Raw genomic sequence first — 16787 nt, 5'->3', positions numbered from 1 at the left:
AAACAGAAGGTCCAATTCCTCTGGGATGTTATATTAGGAAAATCATAGCCAAAAACCACCCCCCCTCCAAACCCCACAACCTATTCCCTTTACTTCTGCCTTATTATTATTACATTATTTCCTTGCTGGGGCAATTTTCAACGCTAAGGAACCACAAACAAAAGTGACAGAAACAACAGTGGTTAGAAGGGGAAGATTAGGAAAACATAAAAGAAAGAACAGAAATCTGTTTACAGGCATTTAAAAGTAGACAGACAAGAGCAGACCCACCAAGCAATCCATCCCTAAAAGACGTCTCCAATTAAGTTCGTTAAGTCAGAAGAAAAGCATAGCCCCCAACACATAGCAATAAGTTCTACAAATTATAACAGAACGCTTCCTTGAAGCTAGCTAAGCAGCCCTTCTCTATCCCACAGAATTTGCTTAGAAAGTCCGTGATCTTAATTAAGTCTTAGAAGAGCTCCAGGTTGGAGGCAGTGTGATTGAAAGGCACTGGAACTTACTAGGGCATCTCTCCTCCTCCTCTGTCGGCTGCTTCTTCTCTGGCTTGGAAGAGCCTTTGATTTTATACACCAAGGCACGGAATTTTCCAGTCCAGGAGGCGTCCTCCTCCTCCTCTTCCTCTTCCTCCAGGGGAACCCCTAAGCAAGTCACATAACAGAGTGATAACCTCAAACAGTACATGAAGCCACCAGATGATGGAAGGAACATAGAAACACTGCTTTCCACCCTTTGGAACTTTCTAAGGATACTATAGGCAGCCTCCCGTAAGTATTTATCTACATCATGTCTTTTGGCAAGTTGTTTAAAAAGATGATTTCTTGTATACAAGAACGTTAAGTAATTTCAATCCCAAGACTTAACTTTTTCTAATCCATACCCAAAATGGGCTCTAGAGTGTCCAAAGAGTTAACCATGAATTACTTCAAATGAAAAAGTCATCTCTTATCCACATAGTACTCAATCCACCCATGTACAAGCAGCACAATTGCTGAGAGCCACTTTAAAACGAGCAGATATGTATCTAAGCAGGGATGGCTGGTTTCGAATCCTTAAGGGCAGACATGGCCATACTTATATCATTGCAGAAGCTAAAAAGCAAAGGGGATCAGAATCCTGGCTCAGCTGGGAGCAGAGTCCCAACTATCTAACCTGAGATAAATTGGGTGAGGTTTATATAAAGATCAGTTCTTTTCTTTCCTTCTTTAGAGACCCAGTTCTCTCTTAGATCTCAGCAAAATTTCTTCTAGGTAGTAGTTTCAGTTATGTATTATGCCAGGATGATGTCCTGTATCTTCTCTGACCCAAGTAGTTTTGGAGAGAATCATTTCTTGGACAATTAGTATTGTAATTTTAAATAGAAAACTAACTTCGCAACCCCCCCTGAGCTTCTAATGAAGGAATCATGAACAGACTTGTCTTTCATAAAGCTTTTATCTCGGAAGCTCACCGCAGTGAATGAGAAGGTCCTCGTGGAAGTCATACAGCTCCTCCCGGATCTCTTCTGGGCACGGGCAGTTCTCCCCCAGTTGAAAGTTAAGAAGCATGTTGATCTTTGAGGGACAAAGAAGAATGGCTGGTTGGTTCTCAATGTCTGCCCCAAGAACTCAGATCCAATCTTAGTCAGACACCTAATATTTCTTTGCAAATTTTATTTAACTTGATGGTGATGATGATTATTTTTTTGGGGGTAAAGATGGCCAACATTTAAAAGTAGCTTTCTATAACTGAATCACTTTGCTGCACATCTAAAACACTGTAAATCAACTATACTTCAATAAAAAGTAAAACATAAAAATTTTTAAAAAGGGTACAAACTTCCAGTTATAAGATGAATAAGTCCTGGGGATGTAATGTATAGCATAGCGACAGTAGTTAACAATACTGTACTTGAAAATTGCTAAGAGAGTAGATCTTAAAAGTTCTCATCATGAGAAAAAGAAATTCATAACTATGTGAGGTGATAGATGTTAACTGAGCTTACTGTGGTGATCATTTCACAATATATACATATATCAAATGATTATGTTGTATACCTTAAACTATACAGTGTTATGCGTTAACCAGATCTCAATAACTGGGAAAAAAAACCCCACTACAAATAAAAAAAGAAAAAGAAAAAATTCCAGCAATATTGCTTTGCATCACCAAGATACTGTCTCTGCTCTTCTTCTTTAGAATAATTATTTTGGTGACTATGGCTCTAATTCCTCTCTTTAAGAAAGAATGCATGATTCTGAGAAAAAAGTCATGCATCCAGGGCATTTTAAATGATCTTTTGAGAGATGAGTCATGAGAATACAAAGATGTAAAAACTACACTAGGGCTTCCCTGGTGGCGCAGTGGTTGAGAGTCCGCCTGCCGATGCAGGGGACGCGGGTTCGTGCCCCGGTCTGGGAGGATCCCGCATGCCGCGGAGCGGCTGGGCCCGTGAGCCATGGCCGCTGAGCCTGCGCGTCCAGAGCCTGTGCTCCACAACAGGAGAGGCCGCAGCAGTGAGAGGCCCGCATACCACAAAATAAATAAATAAATAAAAAGAAAAACTACACTAATGAAATAAAGCCATAAACTATGAGATGCTAAAAAAAAAAAAAATAAAAGTAGCTTTCACTTTTTTCTGATTATAAAGGTAATTTATTAATTACACAAAACTTGGAGATTACCTAAGGAAGAAAATTTACTGTGATCTCCCCACTCAAAGACAGCCACTGTTAATATTTTAGTTAATATCTTTATGTATGCAGATTGAGATCACACTCTAAATAAACTTTTTTGAAACTCAAATTTTCCACTTAACTTATCTCAAGCATTTTAAAATTTTCTTAACCTGATCTTTAACAGGTGCATTGAATTTCATCATAAGGATGAAAGCAGTTTATATAAAATGCATGTAAAATTAATGATCTGCTATGAAATATTTAAGTTGTTTCCATTTTTTTAATCCTTGTAAAATAAAGTTGGTTTGAATTTCTCTGATCAGTTTCTTAGGATAAACGCAGAGAAGTGAAATGCCTGGACCAAAATGTTTGAACATTTTAATGGCTTTTTTTTCCCTTATGATTTTTTTTTTACATCTTTATTGGAGTGTAATTACTTTACAATGTTGTGTTAGTTTCTGCTCAATGACAAAGTGAATCAGCTATATGTATACATATATCCCCATATCCCGTCCCTCTTGAGCCTCCCCCTCCCCCTCCAACTCTCCCTATCCCACCCCTCTAGGTGGTCACAAAGCACTGAGCTGATCTCCCTGTGCTATGTGGCTGCTTCCCACTAGCTATCTATTTTATATTTGGGAGTATATATTAGTCCATGTCACTCTCTCACTTCGTCCCAGCTACCCCTTCCCCCTGCCACCCGTGTCCTGAAGTCCGTTCTCTACGTCTGCATCTTTATTCCTGTCCTGCCCCTAGGTTCTTCAGAACCATTTTTCTTTTTTAGATTCCATACATATGTATTAGCATAGGGTATTTGTTTTTCTCTTTCTGACTTACGTCACTCTGTATGACAGACTCTAGGTCCATCCACATCACTACAAATAACTCAATTTCATTTCTTTTTATGGCTGAGTAATATATAGTATATATGTGCCACATCTTCTTTACCCATTCATCTGTCGATGGACACTTAGGTTGCTTCCATGTCCTGGCTATTGTAAATAGTGATGCAATGAACATTGTGGTACATGTCTCTTTTAGAATTATGATTTTCTCATGGTATATGCCCAGAAGTGGGATTGCTAGGTCATATGGTAGTTCTATTTTTAGTTTTTTAAGGAACCTCCATACTGTTCTCCATAGTGGCTGTATCAATTTACATCCCCACCAACAGGCAATAGGGTTCCCTTTTCTCCACACCCTCTCCAGCATTTATCGTTTGTAGATTTTTTGATGATGGCCATTCTGGCTGGTGTGAGGTGATACATCACTGTAGTTTTGATTTGCATTTCTCTGATGATTAGTGATGCTGAGCATTCTTTCATGTGTTTGTTGGCAATCGGTATATCTTCTTTGGAGAAATGTCTGTTTAGGTCTTCTGCCTAATTTTGGACTGGGTTGTTTTTTTGATATTGAGCTGCATGAGCTGCTTATATAGTTTGGAGATTAATCCTTTGTCAGTTGCTTCTTTTGCAAATACTTTCTCCCATTCTGAGGGTTGTCTTTTTGTCTTGCTTATGGTTTCCTTCACTGTGCAAAAGCTTTTAAGTTTCATTAGTTCCCATTCATTTATTTTTGATTTTATTTCCATTACTCTAGGAGGTGGGTCAAAAAGGATCTTGCTGTGATTTATGTCATAGAGTGTTCTGCCTCTAAGTTTTCCTCTAAGAGTTTTATAGTGTCTGGCCTTAGATTTAGGTCTTTAATCCATTTTGAGTTTATTTTTATATATGGTGCTAGGGAGTGTTCTAATTTCATTCTTTTACATGTAGCTGTCCAGTTTTGCAAGCACCACTGATTGAAGAGGCTGTCTTTTCTCCACTGTATATTCTTGCCTCCTTTGTCAAAGATAATGTGACCATATGTGTTTGGTTTTGTCTCTGGGCTTTCCATCCTGTTCCATTGATCTATATTTCTATTTCTGTGCCAGTACCATACTGTCTTGATTACTGTAACTTTGTAGTATAGTCTGAAGTCAGGGGGCCTGATTCCTCCAGCTCCGTTTTTCTTTCTCAAGATGGCTTTGGCTATTTGGGGTCTTTTGTGTTTCTATACAAATTGTAATATTTTTTATTCTAGTTCTGTGAAAAATGCCATAGGTAGTTTGATAGGGATTTCACTGAATCTGTAGATTGCTTTGGGTACTACAGGGATTTTCTCAATGTTGATTCTTCCAATCCAAGACCATGGAATATGTCTCCATCTGTTTGTATCATCTTTGATTTGTTTCATCAGTGTCTTATAGTTTTCTGAATACAGGTCTTTTGTCTCCTCAGGTAGGCTTATTTGTAGGTATTTTATTGTTGCAATGGTAAATGGGAGTGTTTGTTGCAATGGTAAGTGGGAGTGTTTACTTAATTTCTCTTTCTGTTGTTTAATTGCTAGTGTATAGGAATGCAAGAGATTTCTGTGCATTAATTTTGTATCCTGCTACTTTACCAAATTCATTGATTAGGTCTAGTAGTTTTCTGGTAGCATTTTTAGGATTTGCTATGTATAGTATCATGTCATCTGCAAACAGCGACAGTTTTACTTTTCCAATTTGGATTCCTTTCATTTCTTTTTCTTCTCTGATTGCCGTGGCTAAAACTTTCAAACTTATGTTGAGTAACAGTGGTGAGAGTGGGCACCCTTGTCTTGTTCCTGATCTTAGAGGAAATGCTTTCAGTTTTTCACTATTGAGAATGTTGTTGGCTGTGTTTGTCATATATGGCTTTTATCACGTTGAGGTAGGTTCCCTCTATGCCTACTTTCTGGAGGGTTTTTATCATAAATGTGTTTTGAATTTTGTCAAAAGCTTTTTCTGCATCTACTGAGATTATCATATGGTTTTTAACCTTCAATTTGTTAATATGGAGTATCACATTGATTGATTTGCATATACTGAAGAATCCTTGCATTCCTGGGATAAACTCCATTTGATCATGGTGCATGATCCTTTTAATGTGCTGTTGGATTCTGTTTGCTAGTATTTTGTTGAGGAATTTTGCATCTATGTTCATCAGTGTATTGGCCTGTAGTTTTCTCTTTCTGTGACATCTTTGTCTAGTTTTGGTATCAGGGTGATGGTGACCTCGTAGAATGAGTTTGGGAGTGTTCCTCCCTCTGCTACATTTTGGAAGAGTTTGAGAAGGATAGGTGTTAGCTCTTCTCTAAATGTTTGATCGAATTCACCTGTGAAGCTTCCTGGTCCTCGGCTTTTTTTAGTTGGAAGATTTTTAATCACAGTTTCAATTTCAGTGCTAGTGATTGGTCTGTTCATGTTTTCTATTTCTTCCTGGTTCCGTCTTGGAAAATTGTACTTTTCGAAGAACTTGTCTATTTCTTCCCAGTTGTCCATTTTATTGGCACATAGTTGCTTGTAGTAACGTCTCATGATCCTTTGTATTTCTGCAGTGTCACTTGTTACTTCTCCTTTTTCATTTCTAATTCTGTTGATTTGAGTCTTCTCCCTTTTTTTCTTGATGAGTCTGGCTAATGGTTTATCAATTTTGTTTATCTTCTCAAAGAACCAGCTTTTAGTTTTGTTAATCTTTGCTATTGTTTCCTTCATTTCTTTTTCATTTATTTTTGATCTGATCTTTATGATTTCTTTCCTTCTACTATCTTTGGGGTTTTTTGTTGTTTTTCTTCTTCTTCTTTCTCTTATTGCTTTAGGTGTAAGTGTAGGTTGCTTATTTGAGATTTTTCTTCCTTCTTGAGGTGGGATTGTATTGCTATAAACTTCCCTCTTAGAACTGCTGTTGCTGCACCCCATAGGTTTTGGATCATTGTGTTTTCATTGTTATTGTTGCTAGGTATTTTTTTTATTTCTTCAGTGATCTCTTGGTTATTTACTAGTATATTTTTAGCCTCCATGTGTTTGTATTTTTTACAGTTTTTTTTCCCTGTAATTGACATCTAGTCTCATAGCGTTGTGGTCAGATAAGATACTTGATATGATTTCAATTTCTTAAATTTACCTAGGCTTGATCTGTGACCCAAGATATGATCTATCCTGGAGAATGTTCCACAGGCACTTGAGAAGAAAGTGTATTCTGCCACTTTCGGGTAGAATGTTCTATAAATATCAATTAAATCTATCTGGTCTGTGTGTCATTTAAAACTTGTGTTTCCTTATTTATTTCCTGTTTAGATCTGTCCATTGGTGTAAGTGGGGTGTTAAAGTCCCCTTCTATTATTGTATTATTGTTGATCTCCCTTTTCATGGTTGTTAGCATTTGCCTTATGTATTTCGGTGCTCCTATGTTGGGTGCATAAGAATTTATAATTGTTATATCTTCTTCTTGTATTGATCCCTTGATCATTATGTAGTGTCCTTCTTTGTCTCTTGTAATAGTCTTTATTTTAGAGTCTATTTTGTGTGATGTGAGAATTGCTACTTCAGCTTTCTTTTGATTTCCATTTGCATGGAATGTCTTTTTCCATCCTCTCACTTCCTAGGGACAATTTGTATGTGTCCCTAGGTCTCCTGTAGACAGTATATATACGGGTCTTATTTTTGCATCCATTCAGCCAGTCTCTGTCTTTTGGTTGGAGCATTTAATCCATTCACATTTAAGGTAATTATCAATATGTATGTTCCTATTACCATTTTCTTAATTGTTTTGTATTTGTTTTTGTAGGTCTTTTCCTTCTCTTGTGTTTCCTGCCTAGAGAAGTTCCTTTAGCATTTGTTGTAAAGCTGGTTTGGTGGTACTGAATTCTCTTAACTTTTGCTTGTCTGTAAAGGTTTTAATTTCTCCATTACATCTGAGTGAGATCCTTGCTGGTTAGAGTAATCTTGGTTGTAGGTTTTTTCCTTTCATCACTTTAAATATGTCCTGCCACTCCCTTCTGGCTTGCAGAGTTTCTTCTGAAAGGTCAGCTGTTAACCTTATGGGGATTCTCTTGTCTGTTATTTGTTGCTTTCCCTGGATGCTTTTAGTATTTTTTCTTTGTATTTATTCTTTGATAGTTTGATTAATATGTGTCCTGGCATGTTTCTCCTTGGATTTATACTGTATGGGACTCTCTGCGCTTCCTGGACTTGATTGACTATTTCCTTTCCCATGCTAGGGAAGTTTTCAACTATAATCTCTTCAAATATTTTCTCAGACCCTTTGTTTTTCTCTTCTTCTTCTGGGACCCCTAGAATTTGAATGTTGGTACATTTAATGTTATCCCAGAGGTCTCTGAAACTGTCCTCAATTCTTTTCATTCTTTTTTCTTTATTCTGCTCTGCAGTAGTTATTTCCACTATTCTATCTTCCAGGTCACTTATCTGTTTTTCTGCCTCAGTTATTCTGCTACTGATTCCTTCTAGAGTATTTTTAATTTCATTTATTATGTTATTCATCATTTGTTTGCTCTTTAGTTCTTCTAGGTCCGTGTTAAACGTTTCTTGTATTTTCTTCATTCTATTTCTGAGATTTTGGATCATCTTTCCTGTCATTACTCTGAAGTCTTTTTCAGGTAGACTGCTTATTTCCTCTTCATTTGTTTGGTCTGGTGGGTAAAAACCTTCCTCCTTCACTTGCTGCATATTCCTCTGTTTTCTCATTTTGTTTAACTTACTGTGCTTGAGTTCTCCTTTTCCCAGCCTGCAGGTTCGTAGCTCCTCTTATTTCTGGTGTCTGCCCCAGTTGGTTAGGTTGGTTTAGTGGTTTGTGTAGGCTTCCTGGCAGAGGGGGACTGGTGCCTGTGTTCTGGTGGGTGGGGCTGGATCTTGTCCCTCTGGCAGGCAGGGCCACATCTGGTGGTGTGTTCTGGGGTGTCTGTGATCTTAGTATAACTTTAGGCAGCCTTTCTGCTAATGGGTGGGGTTGTGTTCCTGTCTTGCTAGTTGTTTGGCATGGAGCATTCAGCACTGAAGCTTGCTGCCCGTTGGGTGGACCTGGGTCTTAGCGTTAAGAAGGAGATCTTTGGAAGAACTCTTGTTGATTAATATTACATGGGGCCAGGAGGTCTCTGGTCATCCAACGTCCTGGACTCAGCTCTCCCACCTCGGCAGCTCAGGCCTGACACCCGGCCGGAGCACCAAGACCCTCCCAGATGCATGGCCGCTTCTTACATCAAAGTCTCTGTGGGACCGTTGCAAAGTCCACAGGCCTCTGCATGACCCAAGCACCTCTCACTACCAGCGCAGTCACGTTGGCATGCACCACCCAGTAATTTCCAACTGGAACTGCCATTTTAATGGCTTTTGATATTAATTGCCAGACTGCCCTCCAGAAAGCTCACAACAATTTGCTTTAATACCAAACTTATACAAGAGTATGTATTACTTTGCCATCTCCATTACGGTAGTGAGAGTTAACATATTTTCAAATAGTTTCCAATTTAATGGGTGAAAAATGTCATATCTCTGTTGCTTTAATTTATTTATTTTTCATTTTTTTTAAACAGCCCTAATCTTTTTTTTTATTAATTTATTTGATTTATCTATTTTTGGGTCTTCATTGCTGTGCGCAGGCTTTCTCTAGCTGCGGCGAGCTGGGGCTACTCTTCGTTGTGGTGTGTGGGTCTCTCACTGCAGTGGCTTCTCTTGTTGTGGTGCATGGGCTTTCAGGTGCATGGGCTTCAGTAGTTGTGGAGCGTGGGATCAGTAGTTGTGGCTTGTGGGCTCTAGAGTGCAGGCTCCGTCATTGTGTTGCACAGGCTTTGTTGCTCCACGGCATGTGGGATCTTCCTTGACCAGGGCTCGAATCCACGTCCCCTGCATTTGCAGGCAGATTCTTAACCACTGCATCACCAGGGAAGCCCTCTGTTGCTTTAATTTGCATTTAATTGGTGAGGTTGAACTTTGTTTTTCCACACAGGACTGTTTTTATCTCACAGTTTATATATTTTCAATCCATGTTCTTCCTCCATTTTTCTGTTGTGTGATTATCTTTTAAAAAATTAATCGGTGAGTGATTTGCACATCTGCAGTTTATTAACTCTTGGTGATATATACTCCAAATACATTTCCCAGTTTTTAGTGAGCTTTTAATTTTGTTTATAGAATTTTTTTTGGCATGTAGGTTTTATGTTTTGCAGCCAGCCTGTCATCTTTTCCTCTATAGTTTTGTGTCAAAGATGCTTAACTGTTTCTGTGCCATGGACCACTCTGACAGTCTAGTGAAACCCATGGAGTGTTTTCTCAGATTAATATTTTATATTAATATTTAATATTAATACCTAAAACAAAATAGAGAGGATTACAAAGAGAAACAATTATACTGCAATCTAGTTATCAAGATGATAAAAAACAAATTTGTGATATAGTAACATATACAAAAAGATCTAGCAGCAGGTCTCACATGCACTGTGATCTTTTTTTTTTGCTGTATGCGGGCCTCTCACTGTTGTGGCCTCTCCCATTGCAGAGCACAGGCTCCGGACGCACAGGCTCAGCGGCCATGGCTCACGGGCCCAGCTGCTCCGCGGCATGTGGGATCTTCCCGGACCGGGGCACGAACCTGTGTCCCCTGCATCGGCAGGCGGACTCTCAACCATTGCACCACCAGGGAAGCCCTGCACTGTGATCTTGAAGTAGTGATGAATGTAAATGATATTTCAAGGTATTAGAACTCTGTAATATGATATGAAAAAATATGTAATTTCTGTGGGTGACAAGGTTAGGTACTTGCTTTGCTGCCTATATCAATAATTGAAAGAAATGCTCTTAGAAATTAATGAAAAGTTGGTGAAAATAAAGCTGTCACTAAGATTTCTGGATGTCTAAATTCTTCCACAGACCCATGACCCCAGGTTAGTGAATATCTGGAGGCACTGAAGTAGTAGCTAGAGGTAATCTTGTCCATTTTGCTGTATCAGGCAGAGTAACCCAAACACCAGGCAAAGGGGTATTTTCTACTTTTGTTTAGGATATCTAGGTGAAAAAAATTTATAGTCTCATTTATTAAACCATGAACCTTATTTAATATTGTTAGGAAGATCCTTTTTCTAAGCTTCTATTCCAAACAAGTTTCTGGCAGAAGGTAGAGGTATTGTTTGTAATAAAATAATATTGATAAAACAGATTGGAAAAGTAATTTTTGTGGTTGTTCCACAATGTTAAATTATGGTAATTATATCAGCAACATACATGGATGGGTTGTTTATTAAATAAAAATCAGATCTGAAGGTCTGATTTCAAGAATCTGAAAGTTAATTTCTTACTGAATGATCTTTCTTTTGTTGGAACACTTAGGAAGCAAGTGGCCCATCAGCCCTCACGGCGTAACCAAAGGGGAGTGAACTGAGTTTTCTGCTAGGTCATACCCTTTAATGAAAGTCCTTTTCAAAGTGAAAGTCTTGCAAACTGTGCTTGGCTAATTTGCCAACAATCACTGAACTAATCTTTGCTTTACCTACTTTTGTGCTTAGTTACATCCCCCAAGTATGTTTTTTTCATCTCTCTGAATAGTGTATGGATATAGGGCTGAAAACTTCTATTTTATCCTCACAGGTTACAGAAGAATGAGGTAATCATATCACTGTTTTAAAATTCTAATTCCTATGTATCCTATTTTCCAAGTGATTCTGCATCCCTCTGCCCTGAAATTGAACTGCTCCATATCCTTTATCAATATTAAATTCTTAATTACTCAGAAAGTTCTATGGGTAGGTTCCTTCTAGAAATGAATACTCTGGGAGGGGTGGCAGATGGGATAGCTGAATTTGGTAACAGGGTCCCTGCTTTTATTTCATTTCTAGCCAGCAGCATCAGCATAGCCTGGAAACTTGCTAAACATGCAAATTCTCAGGCCTTACCTTAGACCTACTGAATTAGAAACCCTAGAGGTGGGACCAGCAGTCTGTGTTTTATTCAGCCTTCCAGGGATTCTGAGGTCTGCTCAAGTTCTTGAGATACAGACTTCTGAAATGGGTATGAAATGATTGTTCAGAGGATTGTCTAGAAGGCTAAAGAAGGAAGTGATGGTAGGTCCCAAAGATGATAGAAGAGAAGATAAGGAGGCAGAATGGGGCTAGAAGAGGGTGGAGCCAGCAGGGCCCTTCTAGGATCCAGGATCATGAGCTGTGTCTATGGGGATGACAGTGTCAGATGGACAACCAAGTCCCGGCTGGCTTGAGGAGATGCCAGAAAACATGCATAAACTCTAGTCACTGGCTCACTGACAGAAGGTCATAGAACATGGCATGAGGCAAATGCAAATACCTCTGACACTAAAACTAATGATAGCTTGTAGTACTTACAGAATGTTTGCTACCTGACAGATTTCCTGCTAAGCAACCAAAATGAATTATCTCATAGGATTCTCACAAACATTATCCACATTTTGCAGCCTGAAGAAACTGAGAGACAAAGAAAAGTAATGCGCCCAAGACTACCCAGTGAGTGAGGGTGGAGCCGGAATGGGAACCAGGCTCTGAAGCCAACAGCACTTTTTTTTTTTTTTTTTTGCGGTACGTGGGCCTGTCACTGCCGTGGCCTCTCCCGTTGCAGAGCACAGGCTCCGGACGCACAGGCCCAGCGTCCATGGCTCACGGGCCCAGCCGCTCCGCGGCATGTGGGATCTTCCCAGACCGGGGCACGAACCCGTGTCCCCTGCATCAGCAGGCGGACTCTCAACCACTGCGCCACCAGGGAAGCCCCCAACAGCAGTGTTTTAATCACCACTTCATCCACCTTCCCATTTTTCACAAGTACAAGTCAGCATCTGCCCAGTGAAATAGGGAATGTTCGCACCTGTTGCCAGTCTAAAAGCAGCCCGGCAACATCTGTAAAGCCTTCAAGAATAGTTCACACTCACTGCATTTTTCTCAGCACAGTGCAAAGTACCTGCTCTCACCAATCCACAGGGCCTTCGCATTTTGCCTCTAGCAAAGAGATGTGGAGCTCTGTCTGCTCTTTATCAAGGCCAGTATCATTCAAAGGAATCTTAAAAAGCCAAGATAGGTGGTTCATTTTTAAGCCAATATAAGTATCTATAGCCTATAAAATAGGTTTTAGGAATGTAATTGGACCATGCTGTGGTGGCCTCGCCATTTAATTATATTGACAACAATTTATGGATAGGCTGCTTATTAAATATATATAAGATCCAAAGATTTGGTTTCGACGACAAAAAATGAATTTCTTCACTGGAAGATCTATCTTCCCTTTTGAAACTGAGGGAGCTGTGACAAATGGCCTGCAGGATATATGTGAGCAGCCGAGCAGCGGCGACGAATGGAGACTATTATTTTACAAGCTGTCCCTCCCTCATCTGCAAGTTTCTCACCAGGATTTTCATTCTTTTCAAAGCAGCCTTTCATCCTGGATGAGGCTGACTACGAGGTGGGGTACCGCAAAGAATGGAGACAACACATCCCAGGAGAGGACTCCCTCACCCATGTCGTGCCCTCCAGACTTCCTGGGGCTGGGGTGGGGGGGATTCCAGAGGGTCTCGGCCAAGGAAGACTGTGAACCCGCCCTCACGAGTCAGGAAATGCAGACCACATTCTGTTGATCTCTGCTGAAGAGTAGTGACTTCTGGAAGGACTGGACAGAAATGCTTCTAAGGGGTAGAAGCTGGATCCTAACAGAGACAGGAGTGGTGGCATGAGCGAGAGACGGAAAGGAGGAAGCCTGGCTCTGTGTGTGGTTTTGGAAGGTTATCTTTCCACCCAAGACAGCTGGCCGAGGCTTCCCAGTTGTCTCAGCACAGGACTAGCCTGTCTCCTGGTGCTGGCCGGGGTCTTTCAACCTCCCATGAAGGCTTTGTGTACCCTGCTTCGTCGGGTTCAAGCTCTTCCCTAGGAATGGGATGGAGGCTCAGGAGGGGCTTCTCACCTGCTCCTGTGGGGGTGAGCGGAACTCCTTGGTCTTCCGAGCAGTCAGGGCTGCAGACATGTTCAGGGCCTGCATGAGTTCATTGTAGCGGAACTTCTGATTTTCCTGGAGCTTGGAGACATAAATGTCGCCAAAGGCCACAATGGCCTCCACCCGGTGCTGCAGCTCACAGTCACAGAGATAGCTGAGGAGCTCACACATCTGCAAAAGTGTACACACACGTGAATATAATAATACTTCATGTACATTGGTGAAGCAGCTATCATCCCCATTCTACAGGTGGTAACACTGAGACTTAGGCAATTTAAGGAACTTGCCCAGTGTCACACAGTAATCATAGAGCTATTACTGGAATCCAAGTTGGCCATTACTGGATGACTCTGGATTAGTACTTGAACCCAGAGCCCAGCTCTTTACCGCTGAGCCAGGAGAACAACAGGAAAATGAGCTCATTAAACACAGAGCATGTCTGCCTGTGGAGACAGAGAACAGCATGTAGGAGAGCGTTTTCCCAGGGCTCTAAGCTCAGTACAGAATCCACCACTGAATGGTACATATGAGCACTGGGTCTCCTTCCTGACATCTTCTGGTTCTGGATGATGGGAAAGCGAGACTTCTGCTTCCCTCCCCATCTTTCATTGTCTTTGTTTATCAGCATTGTTTTTCTTTTTTTTTTTTTTTTTTGAATGTAGAGAAATTTATTGCCACTTGAAACTATAACTCAGATGAATCAGACCAAAACAAAACAAAACAAAACCATTAAGTTTACATTAAAACATATTGTTATTTGATCAGATTTGTCTTTTGAGGATTTCTTTACTGATAGGCACTTCTGCAACCAGTTAGGGTAATTTGGTATAAACATTTTGTGGACATTTTTAAAGGTATATAAAAGGATGTTTGACGATAGCCAGTCATAAGTAAATAATAATATATAAGACATAAAAATTGATGAATTGCATTTTTGAGTTTGAACAACGTTCTAGAAAGATCCTACTTTCTCTGCCATATTTCATAAGTATCAAATTGGATACTCCTGTTGTGCTGCAATTGCCAAAATAAGCTCAATAGTTAGAATGTTCCTTCTATATATCAAGTTGCATCCACTCAAAATATGGAATCCCCTGCACAAAACCAAAATGAGAACATGTTTTGCTCAAGCATTTGTTAATGTGGCTGTAAAATATTTAAAAGTTTCCTAACATATAGCATTTATTTTTAAAGTAGTCCCTTCACCCACAGTATTTCCATAAGACTTTTTTGTAGCCCCTAAAAATCACCAAAAAGGGAAAGGACTCCTATCCCACTCCCTCCCCAACCCCTGCCAGCTACTTTTACTTTAGAGTGGGGGTCAGAAAACTTTTTCTGTAAAGGACCAGATAGTAAATATTTTAGGCTTTGCTAGTCATACAAACCCTGTTGTAGCTACTCAATTCTGCTGTTGTAGCACATGAAACCAACCACAGACAACAGTAAATGAATGGGTATGGCTGCATATGACCCAAGGCTGTACTCTGCCAATCCTTGCTTTAGAGTACAGAAATTAATTTGCTTATGTAAAATATATAGCAAGATTAATAAATTAGAGCCTAAAAGAAAGGTACAGAATCTTTTTCTTTTAGTCCTTTAGGAAAACCATCCTGTAATGCCTGTATTGTCTATTTTAAATATATCTACACAGTTTCATTTTTTTCTTACCCTGAGATATTTATTAAGAAAGGGTAATCTGGAGTCAAGTACATGAAACATCTTTGGGGATATATATTATTTAAATAGAAAGTGATAATACTTCTAGCATTAAAAGAACCCCAGCTGCCAAATAATAATGACTCTATAGTGTGCCTCCAACATATTGACTGTTAAAGGGCAATAAGTTCTCCCTGGCAGTGATTGCAGCAACTGAAAGTTATATTTTCATATCTTGTATAGGGATGAAATCGTCCAATATTTTTCTTTGTAGCAAGTAAGGTGGTTGGTGAAGACTCAGAAAATGGATTTCCAGGTGAGCTCTGTACAGGTTATTGGATCCAAAATGCATAGAACCGTTCCAGCCATTTTTTCTGCTGGGGTGCTGCAGAATTCAACTGTTGATGGAAACTTTTTTTGACCATTAGTGCCAACATCTCCCAGAAGATGAGAATTTACTGCTTTTGCCAACTTGTGATTTGTTAACGCTAGTTCTGCTGTGCTGTGAGGTTGCGCATTAGGGTAGTAAGTTTGCTCTCTTCCCCACTGCAAGGAAACCAAGAGCTCCTCCAACAACTTCTGCGTAGCTATCATTTCCTGACGAAACTGTTCCCGTTCACTCAGGAGATCTTGTATAGCGCTCTGTGCATCACGGTTTTGGCGCTGTAAAACCGCTCTGGAGTTGGTTAACTCATCTGCCATAACCCTGCTTGCAAGGAATTTACTTCGCCACACGTCACACTGCATCGACATCCGTTCTAACTGTTCGGAAAGCTGAGCTATGTTTCGACCTAGGGCTTCGTTTTCTAAAATAAGCTGATTTTTCTCACGGGCTAGACGTTCAAAGTGATATTGAAGATCATCCCCAACAGAAGCCACCAGCAGCTTTTTAAACTCACGATTGACCTCTGACTGTACTCTGAGCTGGTTTGAAAGACCTTCTTTGTCCTGTAGTAACCTCCTTTCAGAGTTCTTGAGCTTTTCCAATATATTCTTTACCTCAGATAGTTCCTTTCTGGGTTCTTCAACTCCCTCTGGCTGGCCAAGTAATTCTCCTTTATGATGTCCCACAGACTTAACCTTTGCATTTTTGTTGGGGATATCATGGGTTATAGCAGCTTTGGGAACTAATATTCTTACAGCTTCAACTTCCACTGCTTTTTCAGCGAGAATCTTCCCCAGCTGAAGAACGCCTGGGCTCTCTGATGGAACTGCTTTCTTTCGTGGACTTGGAAGGATGTGATGCTTTATAGGTTGGATTCCAGGAATAACTTCAATAGATTTAGGTGGTTCCTCAGTTTCCATTCCATCTCCCGCTCCTTGAATTGGGGATGAAGTAAGGATGACTTTGGTTTCTAAACTTTCAAGAGTAGTCATTTTTTTCACCAATAAAAATGCACCCCAAGACTTCTACTAAAAAACCTCTCAGACTCTTACTCTTCCTATTGTAGGGGGCCTCACTTTACAGGTTCTTCGTCTAGATCTCACTGGGCTAACTTCTCGACACACTACTCTTGCATTCTGAAGCCAATCTGCCCAGCTCAGCATTGTTTTTCTATGATCAATTGTTATAACTAATATTATCACCATTAGAATTTATACTAATAAGAAAAAAATAGCCATACTTTATTGAGCACTAGCTATTTGCCAGACACTGTGCCAGGCACTTGCCATACTTTATG

The 16787-nt window shown here is 40.0% G+C and overlaps 2 protein-coding genes across 4 annotated transcripts in view; both read right to left on the bottom strand.

Annotated features, from left to right (window-relative positions):
* RYR3 (ryanodine receptor 3) overlaps positions 1-16787 on the bottom strand; it is a gene marked incomplete at its 5' end in the record, with an annotated part of 560922 nt that overhangs the window by 163313 nt on the left and 380822 nt on the right. For all 3 annotated transcript variants that reach the window (XM_082617154.1, XM_082617153.1, XM_082617155.1), the window contains 3 exons: positions 504-641; positions 1451-1553; positions 13420-13620. In XM_082617154.1, coding sequence (XP_082473280.1) covers positions 504-641; positions 1451-1553; positions 13420-13620 — 442 coding nt within the window. The remainder of the gene's footprint in view (positions 1-503; positions 642-1450; positions 1554-13419; positions 13621-16787) is intronic.
* Positions 14358-16639, bottom strand: LOC309802004 (golgin-45-like). Its single transcript, XM_082617156.1, is given in 2 exon segments — positions 14358-15426; positions 15428-16639. Coding segments are annotated over 2 exon segments (1203 nt in total). The 5' UTR covers positions 16483-16639; the 3' UTR covers positions 14358-15278.

The sequence above is a fragment of the Mesoplodon mirus genome (genome assembly GCF_964341445.2).
Source record: "Mesoplodon mirus genome assembly, chromosome: 4".
NCBI lineage: Eukaryota > Metazoa > Chordata > Mammalia > Artiodactyla > Ziphiidae > Mesoplodon > Mesoplodon mirus.
The sequence above is the reverse complement of the archived record's forward strand: the minus strand, read 5'-3'. Positions and strand labels throughout refer to the sequence as shown.